We start from the raw sequence: 19,308 nt of genomic DNA on the forward strand, positions 1-19,308 counted from the left end.
CAATAAACTCCGCAGGAAATTTAAAATTGCAATTTAGTAAACTAAACCGTCCGTATTGGCATGTGTTGCAATGTTAATATTTCATCATTGATATATAAACTATCAGACTGCGTGGTCGCTAGTAGTGGCTTTCAGTAGGCCTTTAAATGAGTGCTTGTGTCAGAGTCTTAAGTGTATTTCTACCCACCAGCGGGGTGATCCTACTATATTAGAAGTAAGGGTGTACGGAATGCCGGTATTGGTAAAGTACCGTGATACTATCCATCCATCCATCCATTTTCTACTGCTTGTCACGTTTGGGGTCGTGGCGGGTGTTGGACCCCATCTCAACTGCATTAATCATATTCGGTACTAAACCGCCTCTAAAAAGTACTACTTCTATGTTTACATCAAAATGTTTTGCCATCACATCTTCTTCCGTTTTTTTATTTGTATTTATTTATATTATGTTTAGAAACTCAGGAAATATGTCACTGGACCCGTGAGGACTTTGAATATGACCAATATATGATCCTGTAACTACTTGGTATCAGATTGATACCCACATTTATGGTATCATCCAAAACTAATGTAAAGTATCCAAACAACAGAAACATAAGTGATTATTACATTTTAACAGAAGTGTAGGTAGAACATGTTAAAACAGAAAATAAGCAGATATTTACAGTTAATGAACAAGTAAATTAATAATCCATATTTTACCACATGTCCTTAATAATTTTGACCTAATAATAATAGAATATAAATGACACAATATGTTACTGCATATGTCAACAGACTAAATTAGGAGCTTTTCTTTATATACTTACTACTAAAAGACAAGTTGTCCAGTATGTTCACAAACTTGCAATAGGAAACATGTTTAATGTACCCCAAAAAAAATGTTATTTTAAGAAAGCCAATAAAGCACTTTTCTGTGATCCCTTTTTTTTAGAAAAGTATCAAAATACATTTTTGTACAGGTCTCGGTACCAAAATATTGGTATCGGACAACATTAGTAAGATTATAATTTGTCGGTTGATTCTTTCACTACCTGAGTAGTCATTTTTTCACTGGAGAGATTAGTCTCTACGATGCAGCCAAGAAAGTTAATCTAATTTTTGTTTGTTATAATATTGTCGCCCACTTTGACTGTGAAGTTATTTACTTTTCTGAGGTTAGGAATTGACCCAAAGACCTGTGTACTTGCAAGTACCGAGGCAAGTCTTATTTCGGCAGTTTGTCATTGAAAGCCTTGCTAGTCTTGGTCTTGAGGATTGTAGTTTTGCTTGTTTTGTGGCCGTTAGCCTCGGTTCTATGTTCTTTATAAGTACAGAACATGATGGAATGATCACTTAAGCCTCATACAGTAGTTCCACTTGTGGTGATCTGAGACTGGTCAGAAGTAACAAGGAGGTCTATGAAGGTTTAAAAGGACTCACTCACCCTGGTAGTTTGCTAAATGAGCTAAGTGAGACAATGTTTCAGGACATATCTGTGTTCCAGTCCCCAAGAAGATGTAAACATGTGTCAACATTTTTACACTAAACTCATACACTCACCAAATATATTTTATACTGTAATCAAATCTAATTATTTCACGTCATGATTCTGACCTACATGCATCAATAAGTGAAAGTAAACATTTATTTTCAGTAACCAAAGTAGTCAACACTTGTTTTATTAAAAGCACATAAAGGTGACTGACTTTCCTTCAGCGTGTCGTAGATGGTCTCCAATTCCTAAAGAGGAATTGTTGATGAAGATACTCCATAAAACAGCACATAGTAAAACATGTTTTGGTAAAAGTTCCTTTTGGCCCAGCCAACAAAATGACCTCAAGAAAGTATGTTGCATGATAACAAAAACATACCATGAATGTTTTTTGTTTTTTTTTAGTGATTTTGGAATCATATTTTTTTTATTTCCATGATATTGAAGTTATGGTAATGACAATGTCATTATAATATTATGGTTAAGTTTACAGATAAAGTGTAGGTTTAACAGACCGTGTACAGAATTAAATATCTATCCACTTTACATCAGTGAAGTTAAGAATGCTTCAATCAATGCTGCTTCGTACTTATACAAACTTTTCAAATTGCCCCCCATCAAATTTCCAAGTCTGTTTTTGTACTCACTGTACCACTTTTGAATAATTTTTAGGAAAAAAGTAGGTATTCCCAGTGTTTTTATTGGTTGTTTTGCTACACACTTTTAACACAACACACAAAGGAACACAAATCATGTCATTGTGTTAACAGTGTCAGTTCAAAACTATTTCTATACTCTCTTTATCTTATTTACTTATTTACCCAACAGACGTTCAGCAGCCCCCTCACATTAAAGAGGAAGGGGAGGATCCACAGCCCCCCCACATTAAAGAGGAAGAAGAGGATCCACAGCCCCCACACAGTAAAGAGGAAGAGGAGGAAGTGTGGATCAGTCAGGAGGGAAAGTTTCTTCTAGGGCAGGAGGAGGCTGATGTCAGCAAGTTTCCACTGACTGTTGTCTCTGTGAAGACTGAAGAGCATGAAGACAAACCACCTGAGTCCTCACAGCTTCATCACAGTCCAAGTAAGCACAACATTATACAAGATTATACAAGAATGACAAACACATTTCAGGAGGACATTCTCACAGTAACACAACATAAACAGAACAGAACAAATACCCACAATCCAATGCATCCGTGACTATTCCTGGCTACATTATACACCCCGCTAGCACCAAACCCTGCCCCCCCCCAACCCCGCCCACCTCAAGCGACACACGGGGGGGGGAGGGGGAGTGGGGGGGGGGGGGGAGAGTGGGGGGGGGGGGGGGGTTGGTGCCAGCGGGGTGTATAATATAGCCAGGAATGGTCACGGATGCCTGGGATTGTGGGTATCTGTTCCGTTCGGTTTATGTTGTGTTACTATCAGGATGTCCTCCCGAAATGTGTTTGTCATTCTTGTTTGGTGTGGGTTCACAGTGTGGCGCATATTAATAAGAGTGTTAAAGTTGTTTATATCACAACCTTCAGTGTAACCTGTGTGGCTGTTGACTATATGCCTTGCAATCTCGTATGTGTGATGACAGAAGCGGCGAAATATATATATATATATATATATATATATACACACACACACACACACAGGACTGTCTCAGAAAATTATAATATTGTGATAAAGTCCTTTATTTTCTGTAATGAAACTAAAAACATGGAAATGTCAGACATTCTGGATGCACTACACATCAACTGAAATATTGCAAGCCTTTTATTATTTTAATATTGCTGATTATGGCATACAGCTTAAGAAAACTCAAAAATCCTATCTCATCAAATATTTGAAAATGTCAAATAATGCACTAAGTACTTGGTTGGGAATCCTTTCGCATGGATTACTGCATCAATGCGGCGTGGCATGGAGGCAATCGGCCTGTGGCATTGCTGAGGTGTTATGGATGCTCAGGATGCTTCGCTAGTGGGCTTAAACTCATTAGCATTATTGGGTCTGGTGTCTTACAGCTTCTTCTTCACAATACCCCACAAATTCTCTAAGGGGTTCAGGTCAGGGGAGTTGGCAGGCCAATCGCGGACAGTAATGCCATGGTCAGTACACCAGTTACTGCTGGTTCTGGCAGATCATGCTGGAAGATGAAGTCATCATCTCCATAGAGCTTTACAACAGATGGAAGCATGGAGTGCTCTTGGTACACAGCTGCATCGACTCTAGACTTGATTAAACACAGTGGACAAAAACCAGCAGCTGACATGGCTCCCCAAACCATTGCTGACTGTGGGAACACACTGGAATTCAAGCAACTTGGATTTTGCTCCTCTCCAGCCTTCCTCCAGACTATAGCGCCTTGACTTCCACATGAAATACAAAATTTGCTTTCTTCTGAAAACAGGACTCTAGACCACTCTGCATAACCGTGTGGTACGCCAGCTGCACTGAAGTAGACAAACGGGCGAATTAGAGGGTCATAAAGTTTGCACAAAAAATCATCGGCTGCCCCCTGCCCTCCTTGAAGCATTTACATAACTCCCGTTGCCTCAAGAAAGCAAAAACCATCACCAAAGACAGCACACACCCTGGCTACCACCTGTTCCACCTGCTACCATCAGGCAGGCGCTACAGGTGCATCAGAGCCAGAACAAACAGGCTCAGAGACAGCTTCTTCTCCAGAGCTGTCACCATGTTAAAATCTAACTTATAATAATAATAATAATTCACCCCTGTACAATATCATGCCCTAATACCCTACTGTGCAATACTGATTGTTATTTATTACTTCCGTACTCTTGTCTTGTTCTGTATATTGTACAGTATTTTTCTATTTCTACAGTGTTTTGTATATTGTACAGGATTGCTTGTTATTTTTATTGGATAGTAGTCTGTTTATTTCAATTGTTAGTTTTTCCTTTATTACCCCTTGTGTTATTTATTTCACCCCATATTTGTTCCCACAACCGCCACTCAAGTTGGAGTCTTTAATCTTGTTATATGCAAATATAATGACAATAAAGTCTATTATATTCTATTCTATTCTAATTGGGCTTGAACGCTGTCAATTCAGGATATAGGGGGCGCTAAAGGCAGTGCCTTTATGGCACTCCCTGAATATTGTTGATCTGGTAAAAATTGACAGGGGCTTCGAGAGAATTGGTGCCCTGAAATTCAGGGGTCTCCCGGGAAAATTGGGGACGTGGGCAAGCATGACCTATCAAGCGCCGTTCAGATTAAACTCATGGGCCGCACCAACATAAAATTGTCACATCAAAGCGCGCGCCGCATAATAACGTTTCGCGGATCGCAATTTTGCCCGCGGGCCGCATGTTTGAGACCCCTGCTCTAAACCTAAACCAAAATCATAATGATCAAAGACGTCCAGCACATTAAGGTGAGTTAAAGTTTATGAAAAGTTTTACTGTCAAACTCTTACAAACTGTTCTCAAACACCACACACATCATTGTTTTTGTTTTTCAAGATATAGATGGATGCTGTCTTTTTAATGTAGGTGGAGAAAATGAATAACTTTATAGGGGTGGGCCAAAGAAAAGGTAAACTAAATAAATGCATAACGTGGAGTGCTGTCTATTTGGCCTAACTCACCTGTGAATAGTTTGAATACTGCAAACTTCAATAAGTAACACCTCATTTGTGTTCTATGTTCTGCAGACGTCCAGCAGGTGTCAGCAGAGAGTCATGAAGAGATTCCCTCCAAGCAGCAGGAGTGGAGCTCCAGTGTGGGACAGAAGAAGCTCAAGACCACTCATATAGAGGAAGAAGAGGAACTGTGGGATCAGCTTCCAAGGTTGGAGGAGGTTAATGACGAAGATGATATAAAGTCAGAACCAGACAGCATCTTTGCTCCACTGTCAGACATGGACCACATGATGTCAGACTCTTCTGATCACAGTGACCACATCCAAAAACCTTTGAAGAGTAAAAATGACTCTGAAGGTGATACGAGACATCAAAATAACAACAAACACTTTGACTGCTCTGAATGTGAAAAATCTTTTAGACATAAGAGTAATTTTACAGTACACATGAGAACACATACTGGAGAGAAACCTTATACTTGCCCTGTTTGTAAGAAGAGTTTCTCCAGAAAGCAATACATGACCACACACACGACAATACATACTGGAGAGAAACCTTTTACTTGCTCTGTTTGTAAGAAGAGTTTCCCCAGAAAGAATGACATGACCACACACATGAGAACACATACTGGAGAGAAACCTTTTGCTTGCTCAATTTGTGCTAAAAGATTCAACGCTAAGAGTGTCATGATATTACACATGAAAACACACACAGGTGAGAAACCTTTCACTTGCTCTGTCTGTAAGAAGAGTTTCATCAGTAAGCATCACATGACCACACACATGAGAACACACACTGGAGAGAAACCTTTTACTTGCTCCGTCTGTGAGAAGAGTTTCTCCTCAAAGCCAAACATGACCACACACATGAGAACACACACTGGAGAGAAACCTTTTACTTGCTCTGCTTGTTTGAAGAGTTTCTCCAGAATGATTGTCATGATCACACACATGAGAACACATACTGGAGAGAAACCTTTTATTTGCTCTGTTTGTAAGAAGAGTTTCTCCAGAAAGCAACACATGACCACACACATGAGGACACACACTGGTGAGAAACCTTTTCCTTGCTCTGTTTGTAAGAAGAGTTTCTCCATGAAGCCTGACATGACCACACACATGAGAATACATACTGGAGAGAAACCTTTTACTTGCCCTGTTTGCAAGAAGTGTTTCTCCAGAAAGCAATGTGTGACCAAACACATGAGAACACACACTGGAGAGAAACCGATTGTGTGATAAAACATTCAGGTTTAAGTATCAGGTCAGTAATTACAAGTGTGTAACAGTCATGGAAGCTGCAGGGATTTAAAAAACACTTATAAACAGTGATTGTGCTAAATGTACTTTAAAAACACAGCATGATTAATATGAACGTATATTTTATGTTGAATGTTGTGCTTCTTATCTTCTACTCTTATATGTTGTCCTGGAATGACTTTTTAAGTTGTGTGCATTTATTGAATATTATGTTTCTAAATTTTTATTCTAATTTCCCATTGTTAAAGAGAGGTCATATTTCTTTATTTATTTTTTTCACACATTTGTTCCATTGCATTTTATTGATGTTATTCACCAATTAAAAGTACGAATTAATAAAATTGTTAACAAAATTTGGACTCTGAGTTTGGACGCAGATTCATCATCATCATCAGAATACTGGACGAAACTTTGACATAAATTTTTTAATATAAGTGTGACCTCAATATTCCTCGATAATAAGACTAAAACCATATTAGAGTGCCTCTTATAGATCTACCTCGCCACATTGTGAGAAGTGGGGGCTAGCAGATGCATGTTGCAATCATGTTTTAGCAGCGAGGAAGACAGCATTTGTGTTTACTTTTTTGTCGGATTCAAGTTTTAATGCTCTGCTGAATAAATTAATCACTATGCCTGCCAATATTAAGGATTATTTATATATATTTAAGAACAAATTCCCTACTTGACAGGTAGCAAAATGACTCCACAAAAAGTGAACTAGCAGCAGGACTCAGTAAATATTTTCTTAATTTTCTAATTAACTATAAAGAGTAACATCCATCCATTTTCTACCGCTTATCCCCCTTTGGTGTTGCGAGGGGCGCTGCTGCCTACCTCAGCTACAATCGGGTGGAAGGTGGCATACACCCTGGACAAGTCGCCGTCTCATCGCAGGGCCAACACAGATGGACAGACAACATTCACACACTAGGGACCATTCAGTGTTGCCAATCAACCTATCCCCAGGTGCATGTCTTTGGAGGTGGGAGGGGCCTATCCCCAGGTGCATGTCTTTGGAGGTGGGAGGGGCCTATCCCCAGGTGCATGTCTTTGGAGGTGGGAGGGGCCTATCCCCAGGTGCATGTCTTTGGAGGTGGGAGGAAGCCGGAGTACCTGGAGGGAACCCACACATTCACGGGGAGAACATGCAAACTCCCCACAGAAAGATCCTGAGCCCGGGATTGAACCCTGACTACTCAGGACCTTCGTATTGTGAGGCAGACACACTAACCCCTCTGCCACCGTGAAGCCTTAAAGAGTAACATGACAGTGGAAATTTCACAAGAATTCACCAAAAATCGGAAATTGGGAATGATTTCTTAAGATGCAGATGAACCAGGTGGCACCATGTAGTAAAAAAAATGGATGTTTTTGATAAACGAACAAAAACCGAGAGCAACAGGGAACTGTGAAGACAACAAAACAAACCGCTGAAACCCAGCAAAACTCTCACAGGAAATGTGGAGCAGACGGCGTCCACAAAATATGTGCGTACTCGAGCTTGACATCTAAAAGGATAGTCACCCGTGAACAAAGAATAATGTCCGGACAACAAAGGTAGCAAGAGGATCAATTGAAATAGTCTTGATTGCAAACAGAAAAAAGGTGAGGGGAAATGCTCGGGGACAGAAGTGAAGCTGCCACGGGAAAACACCAACAAAACTGGGAGAGCCACCAAAATAAAAGCACAGGACAGGAATTCAAACATTAAACAGCGGAAAACACAAACAAAATGTGAACAAAATTTGCCAGATGTGACAAATGGAGTGTCAGAAATGAGCTGAGCCAAGATTGACAGGCTGGATAATGAGGGAGAAGCAATCTAGTGTCATGTCAGCACACTGGGACTGGAAGGCAGGATTCACACAATCTTCTTCTCACTTCTCTCTCATGTGGAGACTACAGTCCGCATGACAGAAGTCACTACTACAACTACTCTTATTTCATTTAAATGTATTTTTTACTTACAAATTATTATTATTATTGTTTTTTTCATGGACATCCATCATCTGACATTGTTATCCATTACATCATATGTGCATACATCATACATCTATTGTCTGCCCGAAAGATCAAAATATTATTTTTTGTTTATTTCCCAACGATGACACCTGACCCCTCCCCCACAAAAAGAGAAAAACAGCAAAAAAACAAAGTAATAATAATATTAATAAAATTAATAACGATAATAATAATAAATAGTATAAACAGATAGTAAATAAATACATAGAAAAAAACTATATACATATAGGGAGTAATCTTTTTTTTAAAACAGTTTAATCACTAATTAGAAAAACATAAAAATAGGCTTATGTGGCGTGACATAATGGAGCCAGTATTCCCAGTATGAAGTAAATATCTCTAGTTTATAAATAATAAAAGCTGTTATCTCCTGTGTTTTATAAATGTCCATTGTGATTTCCATCCATTTCTTCAAAGTCGGGCTCTCCTGTAATATCCATTTCCTGGTAATGCTCTTTTTACAAACCACTAGTAGGATATTCATGAAGTATTTCTCTTTTTTCAGCCAATCTTGAGGTGCGATGTGTGAAAAACAGAATGTTACTTTCAAGGGGTGATTTGAAAATATCCTGTAGAGCTTGGTGTATCTCTTTCCAATAGTCCTTTATGGCAGAGCAGTCCCAGAAAACATGCTAGTGGTTTGCCTTTAGATTCCCACAATTTGTCCAACAGGCAGGGGAGTTGTTATCATACTGAGACTTCTGAGAAGGTGGAATAAAACTTTCCCAGCCAAACTCTCCACTTGGGTGAGCTGCTACAAGTCCATTGATATCTCCATTTCATTGTCCATTCTTCCTCAGATGTAGTTATCCCTCCTTCCTTCTCCCATTTTGTTTTAACATATGAAGTTAAATATGATTTCTTATACAAGCATGAAACACTTCTATCAATAGTTTCTGAATTATATGCTTTTGTAAACAGTTCAATGAAACAAATGCTTATCTTTGTTACATTTTTCACCTTCATATTAACAAAATGCTGCAACTGCAGATATTGATAGAAGTCTTGTTTTTTTTTTTAAAATGTGTCCTTTTAAAGGGGAACATTATCACAATTTCAAAAGGGTTAAAACAATAAAAATCAGTTCCCAGGGGCTTGTTGTATTTTTTGAAGTTTCACTCAAAATTTTACCGGTCTCGGAATATCCCTAAATAAAGCTTTAAATTGCCTTATTTTCGCTATCTTCGAAACCACTATCCATTTCCCTGTGACGTCACACAGTGCTGCCAATGTAAACAAACAATGGGAATACCACAGCAAGATATAGCGACATTAGCTCTGATTCACACTCGGATTTCAGCGATTTAAGCGATTCAACAGATTACGCATGTATTGAAACAGATGGTTGGAGTATGAAAGTATTGAAGAAGAAACTGAAGCTATTGAGCAAATAGCTATTGACACTATTCATAGCCATAGCATGGCCGAGTAGCTGCGTTAGCATCGCCGGTAAAATGTGCGGACCAAACGATCAGGACTTTCGCATCTTGTGACACTGGAGCAACTTAAATCCGTCGATTGGTAAGTGTTTTTTTCGCATAAAATTTGGGTGGAAGGAAACGTAATATAGTTGCAAATGCATCTGCAGGTTATCCATACATCTCTGTGCCATGTCTGCTTTAACACCGCCGGTAAATAGCATGTTAGCATCGATTAGCATAGCATGTTAGCATCGATTAGCTGGCAGTCAACATCAACAAAACTCACCTTTATGATTTCGTTGACTTTATCGTTGCAAATGCATTTGCAGGTTATCCATACATCTCTGTGCCATGTCTGCTTTACAACCGCCAGTAAATAGCATGTTAGCATCGATTAGCTGGCAGTCATGCCGCGACCAAATATGTCTGATTAGCACATATGTCAACAACATCAACAAAACTCACCTTTGTGATTTCGTTGACTATCGTTGCAAATGCATCTGCAGGTTATCCATACATCTCTGTGCCATGTCTGTCATCGCCGGTAAAATGTGGAGACACTCTGGCACATTCAATGGGGGTCTGGCGGCAGACACTTTGGCATCTTCGGGCCAGTGGTGCAACTTGAATCCCTCCCTGTTAGTGTTGTTACACCCTCCGACAACACACCGACGAGGCATGATGTCTCCAAGGTTCCAAAAAATAGTCGAAAAAACGGAAAATAACAGAGCTGAGACCCGGTGTTTGTAATGTATTGAAAATGAAAATGGCGGCTGTATTACCTCGGCGACGTCACATTCTGACGTCATCGCCTCCAGCGCAATAAACAAAAAGGCGTTTAATTCGCCAAAATTTACCCATTTAGAGTTCGGAAATCGGTTAAAAAAATATGTGGTCTTTTTTCTGCACCATCAAGGTATATATTGACACTTACATAGGTCTGCTGATAATGTTCCCCTTTAATAGTTTCAAAACTGAGCATTTTTCAATCTTTCATTACACTACATGAAGCTGAATTATTTTTTGTTGATCTCTATTGGCAGAGTTTGAAATCGGTACAGCAGTCTTGGAAGTGCATTCCTTTTAATACAATCAATTCTACAGCTAAGGCGAAAAAAAGGAATTAAGTTCCATCATGCTATGTCATCTTTTATTTTCTTATGTATGGGTAGATCATTTTATACTGATAATGTTGTTATATATTTTGATAAAATGAGGCCCAGGTATTTAAAAGACATATCAGGGGGTATAAATATATATATATTATATATATATATATATATATATATATATATATAGTCTCCATCCATTTTGGATGGAGACAATAGCTAAGTAAAACTTGAACTATAGAGATTAAAAAAACAATATAAGAAAATATTCCTTTGTGTGTGATTTTTGTACATAATTTCACTGCTTCTGGGTTATAATTATATGAGAGGAGTTGAGTTTTACCGATGTTGATTTTATATCCTGATAATAGACCCTACCGTTCAAATGAGTGCATTCATTTAGGAAGAGAGTATGTTGGGTGCCAGAGGAAGACTAAAATGTCATCCACATCTGGCCAATTTATACTCTCTCCCTTTAATTATGATTCCTTTAGAATTTCTCTAATCTGTTATTAATAGATTCTTCACAGAGAATCTTTGTTTACAAACTGAGCACTTGATTTTCCAGTGTGCATTCTTTTGTTTATCAAGTTTTTCTTAGAGCATCTTTTTTTTTTTTTTTTTTTCACAAACTGAGCACATTAATGGTTTGTCTCCATGTGTGCATAGAATCTTAAAGTCTTCAACACAGAATCTTGTATTACAAACTGAGCTCATTAATGTGTTTTTCTCCTGTGTGAATTTGTTTGTTTATCAAGTTTTGTTTACACAGCATCTTTGTAACAAACTGAGCACATTAATGGTTTTTCTTCAGTGTGCATAATTTTTTCTGTTATCAAGACTTTCTTCACAGATAATATTTGATTACAAACTGAGCACATTAATGTTTTTCTCCAGTGTGTATTATTTTGTTTGTTAGCAAAATTTTATTCACAGAGTCTTTTATTTCAAACTGAGCACATTAATGGTTTTTCTACTTTGTGTAATTTTTTGTCTGTTATCATACGTTTCTTCACAGATAATATTTTTATTACAAACTAAGCACATTTATGGTTTTACCCAGTGTGTAATTTGTTTTATTTGTTATCAATAGTTTCTTCACAGATAATCCTTTTTTTTACAAACTGAGCACATGAGTGTTTCTCCAGTGTACATTATTTTGCTTGTTATCATGTTTTTTTCCAGAGCATCTTTTATTACAAACCGAGCACTTTAATGGTTTTTCTTTAGTTTGTATTATTTTGTCTGTTATCAAAAGTTTCTTCACGCAGAATCCTTTTTCACAAACTGAGTACATTAATGGTTTTTCCCGAGTGTGCATTCTTTTGTTTGTTAGCACTTTTTTTTTACAGAGCATCTTTTATCACAAACTGAGTACATTAATGTTTTTTCTTCAGTGTGCATTATTTTGTTCATCAAGTTTTTTCACAAAGACTATTTTATTACAAACTGAGCACAATAATGTTTTTACTTCTGTGTGTATTTTTTAAATCTGTTATCAATAGATTATTCGCATAGAATCCTTGTTTACAAATTGAGCTTTTGAATGTTTATTCTCCAATCCGCATACTTTTGTTTATCAGGTTTTTCACAGAAAATATTTTATTACAAACTGAGCACATTAATTGTTTTTCTTCATTGTGCATTATTTTGTTCGAGTTTTTCACAGAACATCTTTAAAGGCCTACTGAAAGCCACTACTAGCGACCACACAGTCTGATAGTTTATATATCAATGATGAAATATTAACACTGCAACACATGCCAATACGGCCTTTTTAGTTTACTAAATTGCAATTTTAAATTTCCCGCGGAGTTAAAACTTGGCGGAATGATGACGTTTATGATTACGTGTGCGCGTGACGTCACAAATTGTTGGGGACATCTTGGCTCACGTCCACACACGGCTAATAGTCGTCTCTGTTCAACGCGTAATTACAGAGTATTTTGGACATCTGTGCTGCTGAATCTTTTGCAACTTGTTCAATTAATAATGGAGACTACGAAGAAGAAAGTTGTTGGTGGAAAGCAGTGGATTCAAAGATAATAATTAGTATGTGATCCTAGTTCAAATTTAACAGATTATATAGAACAACTTGTGTTTTATTTTATTGCTAGGACAGCAGGTGACCCCAGAGATCCTCGAGAGGGTTAGAGCTGGGCCAGCCAGGGTTAGTGAAGTCCCATCGTCAAGTGCAGCAGCCCCGAGATGCAGCCCAACATAGCATCTCCAGGTGTGTCTGGAATGCAAGCCAAGCTACGACCACCTCCTGCATTGTTTGATGAAGGACCAGCATCAAGTCCTTCTGATAGTGGTTCTTCCGATGTCAGCTACGTGCCGAGTGGGTCATCGACGTCGGATCCGTGTCAATCTGACGGGCCGCCAGATCCCACACGTACTCCCAAGATGCGGGAAGAGGGCGCCCACAAGGTACCGAAGTACATCATCTTTGAGTCGTGCCTCCAGAGTCTCGTCAAGTGGTGTCACTGTCCAGCCTGTGGCAGCCAGGACATAAGCCCTTCTTGGGATTGGAACGGTACACAGCTGATCATGACCATACAATGTACATCATGTGACCGGAGGAGTAGGTGGAGCAGCCAGCCAAACATTGGCCCTTATGCCGCGGGCAACATCCTGCTATCTGCTGGCATTCTCTTGGCTGGCGGATCTTCTGGCAAGGTATTGCAAGTGCTGAACAGCATGGGAGTGCAGCGTCTACACCGCCTGGAGAGGGGGAACTTCTGGTTGCCTAGTGGAAGTCTGTGGAGAGACACATTCAGAACATCCACAAGGACCATGGCCACCTCTTCCCAATTTGTGCTCTTGGACAACTGCACGGTAGAAGTATGCAAAAGAAATGTCTCAAACCAAGTAAGTAGGCAAATAAGTTGCCCGAAAGCAGTGAGGGAATAGCAATATTTTACTGCACATCTTTTGAAAGTGCCCTGCGTTGAGGTGGCGACTTGTACAGGCTGTACGCCGCCTTCCGCCCGATTGTAGCTGAGGTAGGCACCAGCTCCCCCCGCAAACCCAAAGGGAATAAGCGGTAGCAAAATGGATGGATGGATCTTTTGAAAGTCAAAAAATTCAGATAAACTTGTGAATAGATAACCAGTTTTCAAGTTGACTGGAACATTTTGTATAAACATTGTTCTATTTTAAATGTATGTTTAGTCTCACGCTCAGCAGTGAAACTGGAGGAGGTTGTCAACAACAAGTCCCTGCTGAAAGATATCGCCATGCCGTCGAGTAAACACCAGACTTCCAAGGTAGAGGCGTTCCATAGCCTTATCATACAGGTAAGAATTAGGCTGATTGCCTGTCGGTGGTTAGCACCTGCCACTAGGACTTTGGGGGCCAGGGAGCAAATTACTACAACAGTGGTTCTCAACCTTTTTTCAGTGATGTACCCCCTGGGAACATTTTTTTAATTCAAGTAAATCAGAGCAAAGCATTTTTGGTTGAAAAAAAGATAAAGAAGTAAAATACAGCGCTATGTCATCAGTTTCTGATTTATTCAATTGTACAGTATAACATGTACAATAATATGTTTTGGACACTCGGGTGGAGAGAGGGGCGGAGCTTTCTAGCGATCACCACCTGGTGGTGAGTTGGCTGCGATGGTGGGGGAGGATGCCGGACAGACCTGGGAGGCCCAAACGCATTGTGAGGGTCTGCTGGGAACGTCTGGCAGAGTCTCCTGTCAGACAAAGTTTCAATTCCCACCTCCGGAAGAACTTTGAACACGTCACGAGGGAGGTGCTGGACATTGAGTCCGAGTGGACCATGTTCCGCACCTCTATTGTCGAGGCGGCAGATCGAAGCTGTGGCCGCAAGGTAGTTGGTGCCTGTCGGGGCGGCAATCCTAAAACCCCTTGGTGGACACCAGCGGTGAGGGATGCCCTCAAGCTGAAGAAGGAGTCCTATCGGGTCCTTTTGGCTCATAGGACTCCGGAGGCAGTGGACAGGTACCGACAGGCCAAGCGGTGTGCAGCTTCAGCGGTCGCGGAGGCAAAAACTCGGACATGGGAGGAGTTCGGGGAAGCCATGGAAAACGACTTCCGGACGGCTTCGAAGCGATTCTGGACCACCGTCCGCCGCCTCAGGAAGGGGAAGCAGTGCACTATCAACACCGTGTATGGTGCGGATGGTGTTCTGCTGACCTCTACTGCGGATGTTGTGGATAGGTGGAAGGAATACTTCGAAGACCTCCTCAATCCCACCAACACGTCTTCCTATGAGGAAGCAGTGCCTGGGGAATCTGTGGTGGACTCTCGTATTTCTGGGGCTGAGGTCCCTGAGGTAGTTAAAAAGCTCCTTGGTGGCAAGGCCCCGGGGGTGGATGAGGTCCGCCCGGAGTTCCTTAAGGCTCTGGATGCTGTGGGGCTGTCTTGGTTGACAAGACTCTGCAGCATCACGTCGACATCGGGGGCGGTACCTCTGGATTGGCAGACCGGGGTGGTGGTTCCTCTCTTTAAGAAGGGGGACCGGAGGGTGTGTTCCAACTATCGTGGGATCACACTCCTCAGCCTTCCCGGTAAGGTTTATTCAGGTGTACTGGAGAGGAGGCTACACCGGATAGTCGAACCTCGGATTCAGGAGGAACAGTGTGGTTTTCGTCCTGGTCGTGGAACTGTGGACCAGCTCTATACTCTCGGCAGGGTTGTTGAGGGTGCATGGGAGTTTGCCCAACCAGTCTACATGTGCTTTGTGGACTTGGAGAAGGCATTGGACCGTGTCCCTCGGGAAGTCCTGTGGGGAGTGCTCAGAGAGTATGGGGTATCGGAATGTCTGATTGTGGCGGTCCGTTCCCTGTACGATCAGTGCCAGAGCTTGGTCCGCATTGCCGGCAGTAAGTCGAACACATTTCCAGTGAGGGTTGGACTCCGCCAAGGCTGTCCTTTGTCACCGATTCTGTTCATTCATAACTTTTATGGACAGAATTTGTAGGCACAGTCAAGGCGCTGAGAGGTTCCGGTTTGGTAACCGCAGGATTAGGTCTCTGCTTTTTGCAGATGATGTGGTCCTGATGGCTTCATCTGACCGGGATCTTCAGCTCTCGCTGGATCGGTTTGCAGCCGTGTGTGAAGTGACCGGAATGAGAATCAGCACCTCCAAGTCCGAGTCCATGGTTCTCGCCCGGAAAAGGGTGGAGTGCCATCTCCGGGTTGGGGAGGAGACCCTGCCCCAAGTGGAGGAGTTCAAGTACCTAGGAGTCTTGTTCACGAGTGGGGGAAGAGTGGATTGTGAGATCGACAGCCGGATCGGTGCGGCGTCTTCAGTAATGCGGACGTTGTACCGATCCGTTGTGGTGAAGAAGGAGCTGAGCAGGAAGGCAAAGCTCTCAATTTACCGGTCGATCTACGTTCCCATCCTCACCTATGGTCATGAGCTTTGGGTCATGACCGAAAGGATAAGATCACGGGTACAAGCGGCCCAAATGAGTTTCCTCCGCCGTGTGGCGGGTCTCTCCCTTAGAGATAGGGTGAGAAGCTCTGTCATCCGGGAGGAACTCAAAGTAAAGCCGCTGCTCCTTCACATCGAGAGGAGCCAGATGAGGTGGTTCGGGCATTTGGTCAGGATGCCACCCGAACGCCTCCCTAGGGAGGTGTTTAGGGCACGTCCAACCGGTAGGAGGCCACGGGGAAGACCCAGGACACGTTGGGAAGACTATGTCTCCCGGCTGGCCTGGGAACGCCTCGGGATCCCCCGGGAAGAGCTAGACGAAGTGACTGGGGAAAGGGAAGTCTGGGTTTCCCTGCTTATGCTGTTGCCCCCGCGACCCGACCTCGGATAAGCGGAAGATGGATGGATGGATGGATGGTGATGTTTTTTTTTATATTGCTGTGTAAAATATTGAAAAAACATTGACTCATTGTCACACCTATGGATCATGTTTTGTTTTGTCATGTTATGTTTTTGATTTTGGACAATCAGTCACGTTTTGCACTTCCTGGTTTTGTTTGTTTCCATGCCAACCTCATGAGTTTTCACCTGTCACATCCCTGTTCTCAGCCTCACACCTGTTTTCACTAATAGTCACAGCTATTTAAGTCACTCTTTTTCTTGTCTTCGTCCTGGGATCTTCACACTCACACGCACCCTACCCATGCTGTCCAAACCTTTACGCCCTGTCCACAGTTTCATGCCGAGTAAGTTTATATATTTATGCCACAGTGCACTCTTTTGTTTCATGTCTTTAGTCTTGCCATTGTGCTGTTTATGTTTATAGTTAAATTTTCTTTCATGCCCTTGAGCAGGTGTTTTTGTTTCACGTTTGTACTGTTTGGCCAAGTTTCTTCCTCTTTGTGAGCACCCTTAGTTTGATGATTTTTGATTAGAGTGTTTAAATAAAAACATGTACCTGAATTCACGCCTGGCTCGTCCTGTAATCCCGCTGCGTCGAAGGAGCACACTCAATCCACGTCAAGGCCTGACACTCATATTGTATTGAAAGTACCTTAATGTGTCTAAACATTGTTTATGTGTGTTTAATTGTTCAATAACAAAATAAAATAAATACTCAGAAGTAGAACTGGTTAGCAAATAAAGTCTTATATTAACATAAATAATGTTGAAGTCATATTACATGACATCATATAAATATGTATATTAAATATAATTTGAATAGTTGGCAAGTAAACAAAATGCATTTGCCATACCTAATTGTATTATATCAATTATAACTCAACCCCACACTTTATAACATGTATTCACACTTTGTTGTGGGAAAATATTTACACAAACTTACATTCAATTATAGTAATGATTATAATATAATAAGATATATAACAATGTGTGTTCTGGATCTAAATTAATTCATGGAAAATAAATTGATAAACAATTAATCTTTTTTACCTGGAAACTTATCTCCTTAAGTGTGCAAATAAAGTCTTACGTATTACTTGTATTACATTTGAATAGAACCTTATTGAGCATATTAACAAGATTCTGTTAGAAAATGTGCCAAGTATGAAAAATGTCATTTTGAATTTGCGTACAGGATGTAGAATGACAATGATCTCGACCCACCATAAAACAAATCAGGAAGATTGGAGAATGTGGAAGGAAGTTATGACTGTTATAATTTTCCACCACAAGGGGGCGATGTTGGTGTCGATATTTATGACTAGTCATGATCAGACCCCGACCTAAAGACCTACTGAAAGCCACTACTAGCCACCACGCAGTCTGATAGTTTATATATCAATGATGAAATATTAACATTGCAACACATGTCAATACGGCCACTTTAGTTTACTAAATTGCAATTTTACATTTCCCGGGAGTTTCTTGTTGAAAATGTTGGGGAATGATGACGTATACGCGTTACGTTAAGGACTGTCAGGAAATATTAGCGCTGCGCACACACACACACACACACACACACACACACACACACACACAGCTAAAAGTCGTCTGCTTTAATCGCATAATTACACAGTATTTTGGAGATCTGTGTTGCTGAATCTTTTGCAATTTGTTCAATTAGTATTGCAGAAGTCAAAGTAGAAAGATGGAGTTGGGAAGCTTTAGCCTTTAGCCACACAAACACACGGTGATTCCTTGTTTAAAAATCACAGAGGTGAAACTTTACTATGGATCACAGCGAACATGGATCCCGACCCAATGTCAACCAGCAGGTTTCGGTGAGAAAATTGTGGTAAAAAGTCTCTTCTTAGGTCAGCTTGTGCCGCCCATAAAGCAGCCGTCGACTTCCCTGAGACACTGGCGTCAACACACCCGTGAACACACACATCTGACTATCAGGTACTGTTAAACTCACTAAAACACTAGCAACACAATAGAAAGATAAGGGATTTCCCAGAATTATCTAAGTAAATGTGTTTAAAAACATCTGAATCCGTCCCAATGCAATCGCGTTTTATTTTTCAACTTTTTTTTTTTTTCTTGTCCGTCGCTATCAATATCCTCAAACACGAACCTTTCATCCTCGCTCAAACTAATGGGGAAATTTTCGTTTTCTCGGTCTGAATAGCTGTTTTTGTTGGAGGCTCCCATTAAAATCAATGTGAGGATGTGAGGAGCCATCAACATGTGACGTCATCGTCTGCGACTTCCGGTAGTGGCAAGGCTTTTCTGTTAGCAAGCAAAAGTTGCGAAGCTTATCGTGGATGTTCTCTACTAAATCCTTTTAGCAAAAATATGGCAATATCGCAAAATGATCAAGTATGACACATCGTTTGGATAAGAAAATCTCATTTCAGTAGGCCTTTAAATATATATATATATATATATATATATATATATATATATATAAAATCCTCCATATTGGCAGCCATAGTGATTCATTTATTCAGCAGAGCAATACAACTTGGATCCGACAAAAAAGTAAACACAAATGCTGTCTTCCTCGCTGATAAAACATGATAGCAACATGCATCTGCTAGCTCACG

The 19,308-nt window shown here is 40.7% G+C and overlaps 1 protein-coding gene across 1 annotated transcript in view; it reads left to right on the forward strand.

The window, feature by feature from the left end:
- Positions 1-6,625, forward strand: part of LOC133546625 (zinc finger protein 135-like) — a 49,442-nt gene extending 42,817 nt beyond the window's left edge. The window contains exons 5-6 of the mRNA XM_061892406.1: positions 2,303-2,557; positions 5,150-6,625. Of these exons, the coding sequence (XP_061748390.1) occupies positions 2,303-2,557; positions 5,150-6,315 (1,421 nt within the window). The 3' untranslated portion in view covers positions 6,316-6,625. The remainder of the gene's footprint in view (positions 1-2,302; positions 2,558-5,149) is intronic.
- The last annotated feature ends 12,683 nt before the right edge of the window (positions 6,626-19,308 follow it).

Source organism: Nerophis ophidion, unplaced genomic scaffold (genome assembly GCF_033978795.1).
Source record: "Nerophis ophidion isolate RoL-2023_Sa unplaced genomic scaffold, RoL_Noph_v1.0 HiC_scaffold_35, whole genome shotgun sequence".
Lineage (NCBI taxonomy): Eukaryota > Metazoa > Chordata > Actinopteri > Syngnathiformes > Syngnathidae > Nerophis > Nerophis ophidion.